Source organism: Eufriesea mexicana, unplaced genomic scaffold (assembly GCF_001483705.2).
Source record: "Eufriesea mexicana isolate 0111107269 unplaced genomic scaffold, ASM148370v2 scaffold484, whole genome shotgun sequence".
Lineage (NCBI taxonomy): Eukaryota > Metazoa > Arthropoda > Insecta > Hymenoptera > Apidae > Eufriesea > Eufriesea mexicana.
Window position 1 is genome coordinate 457,093 of NW_016908637.1, and position 7,871 is coordinate 464,963.

A 7,871-nucleotide genomic window follows, 5' to 3' on the forward strand; every position below is an offset into this window, starting at 1 on the left:
CATGGTCGTTTCATTTGAGGGTGGTGAATGTACTATGTAATTGTTTAGATTAAAGAGTGTTATTAATTTACAATATCACAAAGTATGCAAATGGATGAATCCTCATATTAGATTTCATTATTTGTCTGAACGAAAAATTCAATCTGTAAGCATATACGGGTTCTAATTTATTTTTTTCTTTGAATTTTACAAATTGAACTATTAGGAATATTTTATTTGTTTAAAAATTAAAAATTAAAAATTTATATTTTTACGTATCATACAGAACATTTAAGAAAAGGAGCAAACTGGTAAGTTTTTTGTATTACGTATTAAAGTGCTTTTTTTTTTTTAATAAATCTTAATGAAGTTTTAGTTGTCAATTTTGTTAATTTTAAGATTTATTAATGGGAGAATCTGGATATATAGAGCTATTTACGGAAATTAAAACTAGCCCAATGGATGGAATAGTAAAGGAAGAACCAAGTCAAGAAATGGGTCCATCTTCAGCATCAGTGCCAATTCCAGGTGGACACAGAAGTGCTAGAGGCGTCTATGAACAATTTTCGCCATCTCCATTGACATCAATGTGGCCCAATAGATCAGATCATATACAATCATCGTTTAAGGTTGACTCTGATCATTTGGATGATTTTTTTAAAATAGAAAAATGGGAAGATGATGACATATTACAAGTAGATAAAGCAGATCTTATTCAAGGTCCTACGCTTGCTGAATTAAATGCAAATGATGAAACCCTTCTTGGTGATTTAAATTTTGATGATTTACTTTTGCCAGAAGAAAGAGTTCAACCATTTAAAATGGAAGTAAATGTACCTCAATCGGTTGGGCCACTATTTCATGATAACAATGTTGGATTTGCTCCAAGTAGTTTTCCACAATCTGGATCAATATATCGTAACATTTGTCCTACATATATAAACGCACATGGATTCAATATAAATATACATATCAATTCTGGTGACAATGTGGAAACAATTACTCCTAATGCTTTTTCAAGTCCAGGAACCAGTAACATTGCAGGTTTATATATAATTTTACTTCGCATTTTTATAAAAGTTTATTATTATTATTACTTTGGCAGTTAATTATCTGCCAAATTGACTTTTTACTATATTTTGTTTATATTACATAAATCGTCTATGCTATGTTGAAATTAACAATTTTACGTGTAATATTTTTTGTAATATTTATACATCTCGAAACATTATTGATACAAATAACTATAAAATTTAGATAAAATTTTCTTTATTTATATAAAATTTATATGAAATTTGCATAAAGCTTTTATTTAAAAGCTATATAAAGCTAAAATATTATCATGGATATTTGTGAATTAACATAATTTTATGAAATACCTTATATTATATTTACTAATAAGAGTATTAATGAATAAACATGGTTAATAAATGGCAGGGAAAATATTAAACTATATAATTTTGGATGTGATATAATTAAAAATAAGATTGAAACATTTTTAATATTTGACAAAAAATATTATATGTGATAAAAATTAATATATTTTAAGCCATCAACAATTTTTAAGCATTAATAATTAAAAAATCACTTTTGTGAAATCTGTATATCATTTTTATATCATTTATGTCTTTTAAAACATTTTTATCTTGTTCATATTTTTTATAAGTTAATATTTATGTATTGCTATAAACAAAATATTTTTAAGAAATAATTTAGAAATAATTTCTAAAATAATTGTTTTAAAGGTAGTTCAACTGCAAGTTCTTCAACATCTCCACATCCTATAAATAAACCTAATGGACAATCTGCTCTTCATGAATTATTGATGAGACGACGTGAAAATTCTTTTGATAATTCCACCCATTGCCAGATGGATGTTGAGTGCACAAATAATAAGTCAAAGGTTTCTAGACTGTCAATGTCTGCACCTCCGCGGACGATAGGACTAGAACAAATTTGGGCTCGTAGAGAACCACGTCCCCATTTATTAAGTACTGGTAGCCTTGGCATTGTTGAAGCAGGTTCAACAAGTAGTTTAAGTACCGGAGGAGCACTTAGTCCAGATCCACTGTATCAAATTGATCCTCTTAGTCTTAGTCACGATGAAGGTTACGAAGATAGTGATGATGATAGTGACCATTATGATGATTACAGTAGTGATAACGGTATTTGATATTTATAAATAATCTTTATAATATTCTGATTAAAGATACTCAATTTTATATATTTTCATATATATCAAGTAGTAAAAATAGTATATAAAATGCTATAAAATTTACAAACGTATTTCTGTAGATACAGGTGGTAGTGATGGTGAAGAACAAAATACTGGGAGTAGAGTAGGAAGTGGAAGTGTGGATTCAAATCGAGAGAGTAAACATAGCAAAAAAGAACGATATTTTTGGCAATATAATGTTCAAGCAAAAGGACCAAAAGGTCAAAGACTTGTTGCAAGAACACGTCTTGAAGACCCACATATTTTAAATGAAGCTACAGATCCTGTTTTTAGTCCACATTGTGCACTTCGAGGAATTAAACATAGTGGGAAAGCTCGAAAAGGAGATGGAAATGATCTTACTCCAAATCCACGGAAATTATATAGTATTGGACGTGAATTGGATAAATTATCCCGTATTATTAATGACATGACACCAGTTTCTGAGTTACCATTCACAGCAAGGCCTAAAACACGCAAAGAAAAAAATAAACTTGCTTCTCGAGCATGTCGTTTAAAGAAGAAAGCTCAACATGAAGCAAATAAAATAAAATTACATGGATTAGAACAGGAACACAGTTGAGTATTTGTAGTTGCATTATATTACATCATATTTGATATCAAGTAATAATATTAATCAAAATACATATTTACATTTTATTATATTATATTTACACTATATATTTTCATTATATATGTTGTTTATTTTTAAAGATTTATATAATATAGGTGTTATACAAAAGTAGTTTAGATTTATGTATATATAATCATAAAATTTATAATTTAAAAAATGCAATATAAAGAATAATATGGTATAATCTGTACCATCAGTTTGTTTAGTTTCCAAATGTTTTTAAATTTCAAAGAAAAATTTTTTCTTTTTAGTAAATATATCAAAAATAAAAAAGCTAATTTGGGTAAATAAATATTGTTGCAGGGCGTTTAATTCAAGGTATATCTCAAGCTAAACAAACACTTGCTGCAAAACTAGCAGATCCTAATCCTGAGAATCAAGAAGAATTAACGCGTCAGATGGAAAAATGCTGTAAATTGGCAACGAGTTAGTATATAATTATTACAATTATTACAATTATTACAGTTAATAATTATATTTTGATTATATTTGAGTAAATAGAATCTAACTCTTACTTTCTTAATGTATCCCAAATTTAATAATGCTACATTTTAACTAATCCAACTAATGTTACTTTTATTTCGTACTCAAAATAAATACAAAGCTTTCTTATTTAATTAATTACTTAATAACTGTATATTGTATAACTAATTTTATACTTGGTGCAATTAATTTTATCAATATCATAAAGTTTTCAAATTTATTAATTCATAATAATATTTATAGCTTATATTTGATAATATTACATAGAGATACTTTCACATACAGATACAAGTTATAGAAAATTGCAGTCTTTAATTTCAATTAGTTACAATCATAAACCATTATTTATCAATCAATCAATTCATATCAATATTATAAATAATGTGGACAATGGCAAACTAGATGTGGTTTATGTTATTTGCTTACAGTATTTTAATAAACATAATTTCATTATTTTTTAATAGAAAGAAAATAAATATTTTTTTTGGATTTGTCGTAGTTTTTGTATACTGGCAAAACCATGAATATTTTTAAATTAATACTTATTATTTTCTTATATTATATAATAATGGCTATTAAATCGAATTTAATGACAATGAGGTTTAAGGTTACTAAAATATAGAAATTAAGTGAATATTTTAAAGATTTTACACCATTACGTTTGTCGATTACGTTTATGAAATTCTATAATTGTGTACATGTACTGACATAGAATGCCTAAAATATCTATGTTTTATACTTTAACAACTTTGTATCCTATTGTGTTACAAATCATTGAATTCATTTTAATTTCGTATAATATAAAAAAGGTTACAAGATATTACTTTAAAAACTTTTGTGGTCTTGTCATTATCCAGAAACTGTAAAAAATTTATTTAGGTAATTGCCTTTTGTATAAAAAATATTTTTATTTTGTTTTTATTATTTTCTCAATTTGAGAAAAAAAAGTTGGAAACAAATAGCATAAATATCTTATATAATTGATTACAAATAAATTGAATTAAATAATTTAGTAATTATTATATAATAAATTTGTTAAATTAATTACAATATTACCTAATTGATTTTCTAAATTCTTTTACAGAAGTTTATTATCTTTTGCTTATTATCTATTGCTTATATTACAAAAACGTGTAATCTTAAACATGTGTTGGATAATTTAGAAAATGGAAATCCTATTAACAGTTTAAACAAAGAAAGATTTTATTTTCTTTTTCCCTTTGTTACAGAAATACGAATAGCAAATCATTCAACAGAATTTGTCAACAGAGTATTGGAAAAAGTACGTGCCGGTGTCCCTGATGGTGGCATTGATGACTTCTAATATGCAAGAGTTCTTTGCTAGAAATGTTCATATATGCGCATAGAAAATGCGAGGAGGAAACGATGTGTATAAAACATTAAATTCATCATAATTCATGAATCAAATGCTTCACATGGGAATTAAAAACCAAAAATAGAAAGTAAGAATATTAGTAATTTGATTTTAAATATATTCGTATTATTTAAAGTCAATTAACAAACAATAGATAATTATTATCAGTGTTTTGTAGCATTAATTGCAAATGATTTTAACATAGGATATATTTGTGTGATAGAATTGTGTTATTTTACGATGTTATTTACCAAGGGTACAGTTTTTGATTACATATTTCTTTTATATGAAGTTGTATATGTTGCACACCACTAGTTTTTGATTATATCTGTGATAATTCTGTTAAATAATTATCAATGAGTTTTTGGTATAATGTATGTAGTTCATATGAAAGCAGTACAAAAGTTTTTAACTTGCTATAACGTTGCTTGAATTTGAACATTTTTGAATGTACCATCGATTCTCTCTCGCTAAGGCGCTGCATTCCTATTTCCTATTTCTGCTCTTTTTTTTCCCCCTTCATTACTGTATATATCTTTCTTTGTATATGTTTTATATGTGTGCGTGTGTACGTGTATGTGCATATGAAGTAAAAAACAATATGCGGGATACCACAATATTATTCCATATAACATGATACAACAAAGAAAATAAGTATAGCATTATTGAAAATAATTTTTTTTTTTTTTCTTTCTTAATCTATAATGGTTAAAGTAAAGATTAAGTAAAAATCATCTATATAAATTAGATGTTTTCAATCTATGTAATAATATAATATACATAATTGTATATCTAGTGTAATATGGACTATTGCATATTTTAAATTATAATTTTAATTTATGAACATAATTCGTATCTTCTTCTACATATACATGATTTTTATACATTACTAATAACAAATTATTAATTCCAAGTTGAAGTAAAAAATTTGATAAGTTGTATAACATTTAGTATATTACTTTTTAATTTCAATTCCGTGCTTATACATATTTCAATTTGGGATAATATTGGGCGTTTGACTCAATCTTTTTTAGAACATATGCACATACTTGTTATCTTGTATATAAATCTTTCTTATAATACATGATGCGACATTTGTTATAATCACAAGGAAAGTTATAACATTTTTAGTTCTCATACAAATGAAAAAATATACTAATTTTAATAATAAACAAGATAGAATTTAAGATAAAATATCATATAATAAATAGTTTTATTTTTTATTTAAATGATAAAGAATAAAATTTTGAACTATACTAAAAGCGAGAAATGTACTGACAGATCAAGAACATTTCTCTATTAAATTCTGTTTACCTTGTATAGTGGTTTACCGAATTGTCGCAATAATTTTACGAGCGAAATTTCTGAACCTCGGGCGCATGTGTTACCATCGCTTTTATCTTTCCTTACATGGCACTATGCTCTCTCTATTTTTTATTTTACAATAGAACATTTTGTTGCTTTTTTTTACAGTATGATGGATTTATCTCACTGATAACAATATATTTAACCTCTACTATACAAGTGAATAGGATACAATATGGAAATTACAAGAACGGTTGGCAATATCAATTTTTAAACAGCTATATAGATTGTTATTTGTAAATATCTTTTTAATTCTCACTAACAGGTTTATATTTTCTTTCTGGGTGTTATTTTACATTTACAAGAAAAACAATACTTTATTTTTACAACATATAAAATATAAAAAATAGCCTATTATATCTAAGGAGCTACAAGAACATCATATATTCATGATATATAATATATTACTTAATATAATTTTGTTTTTTAGTTTTTCATAGTTTTCAAACACACGTGAATATTATACATAGTACAGTATATATTTTACAAAAGAAATTGTTATTCCTTTAAAATACTGTTTTAATGCTTTTATATATTTTTAAATATAGATATAATGAAATAATTATGGAATTAATTCAGTATATAACAATAATGAAATAAGTTTATATTCAACCTGACTTTATTTTCCAATTACAAATAATTTTGCACACTGTGTATTTAAATCAAAATTTACTAATAACGTATAAGATATTATAACCATTCTAAAAACCACTATTTAATAGTTTAATTGAATATAATATAATAGCAGTCATTGAAAAAATGAATTAGAAATCACACAAATGCAAAGTATCTTGGATCATGGTATAATATATTCATTTTGCGCTTATTTATTTTATTTACATCTTGTAAATATACTAAGCAGACAGTACTTTGTAAGATGTAAAACTACTTGTAATTTAAAAACAAAATCAAATTGGACGTGCATTCATTTTAATTAATTTCATTATCTTTAAGCGTAGAATTTGTTTCTGAACTATTTTTTATGTATTAAGTTACATCCTGTATACATCATATTTCCATATACGCGTAGATTCACGTTATAAAAGTATGACTGATTTACCCGGAAATATTGAGATATTTGAAGAATAAAGAAATGAAAATTTCTCCTATTCAAAATTATTTAATATAAAAAGAAATGACTTTTTATCTATAGAGTGATAACATCTGTTAATGAAATCTAATATTACACAAGATATCGATGACATATAACATTCAATATTATAAACGAATTAAAAATATTAAAAAATTGAAAGATTAATTTATGTTTTCATTGCATCGAATGACTGCATATGTGCACCGTTGATGTCTTTTAACTTAATATCTTTATAATATATTTAATAAAGCATAGCGACTTGTTCAACGGAATTAAACTGATACACTTATAGTAGTCAGTTTTTATATAAAAAAGAAAATCTTTTGCATCTTTGATTATTTACGAAATGTTGCAATATTTCCAGATAAATTTGTTATATTGTATACGCATTAAAATTAGGTATGATTTAATATTAACAGATACGCATATTTATGATTTTATTTGTTAGTATATAAAATTAATATTAATGTTTCAATAGTTTTCCAAAGAATTATATAAATTGTTTTCTTTTTTCTCTTTTTTTTCTTTTTTTTCTTTTTTTTTCATTTTTTTCATTTTCTTTTTTTTTTGGTATTCATAATTTCTTTGTTTTAATTTATATTTATAATTTATAAAATACTCTTTATCGTTTGCACGGATATACTAGTAGAATGTGCTCTCAAATATATATTTTTATGACTTTTATAGAGTTCAATTAATCAATACTATTGTAAACAGTTGCATATTG

General features: G+C 24.8%; 1 protein-coding gene across 4 annotated transcripts; it reads left to right on the forward strand.

Annotated features, from left to right (window-relative positions):
- Positions 1–70: 70 nt before the first annotated feature.
- On the forward strand, positions 71–4,635 carry REPTOR (repressed by TOR). 4 transcript variants are annotated; one of them, XM_017897259.1, is made up of 7 exons: positions 71–145; positions 266–290; positions 379–1,023; positions 1,725–2,144; positions 2,275–2,772; positions 3,132–3,254; positions 4,541–4,635. In XM_017897259.1, exons 3-7 carry the CDS (start codon positions 387–389, stop codon positions 4,633–4,635), a joined length of 1,773 nt encoding a protein of 590 aa, XP_017752748.1. In that variant the 5' UTR covers positions 71–145; positions 266–290; positions 379–386. The 4 variants fall into 4 exon arrangements, with proteins under 4 accessions (XP_017752748.1, XP_017752749.1, XP_017752750.1 ...); XM_017897260.1 differs by having other exon boundaries at positions 409–1,023; XM_017897262.1 differs by lacking the exons at positions 71–145; positions 266–290 and having other exon boundaries at positions 638–699; positions 778–1,023.
- Positions 4,636–7,871: the final 3,236 nt, after the last annotated feature.

What these genes read in the sequence shown, in the direction of transcription:
- REPTOR (XM_017897259.1), top strand. Translation starts at nt 387, where the DNA reads ATGGGAGAATCTGGATATATAGAGCTATTTACGGAAATTAAAACTAGC. An exon ending in AGGAACCAGTAACATTGCAG is followed by an intron (nt 1,024 to 1,724) that starts GTTTATATATAA and finishes ATTGTTTTAAAG; the next exon opens with GTAGTTCAACTGCAAGTTCT. An exon ending in ATGCTGTAAATTGGCAACGA is followed by an intron (nt 3,255 to 4,540) that starts GTTAGTATATAA and finishes CCTTTGTTACAG; the next exon opens with AAATACGAATAGCAAATCAT.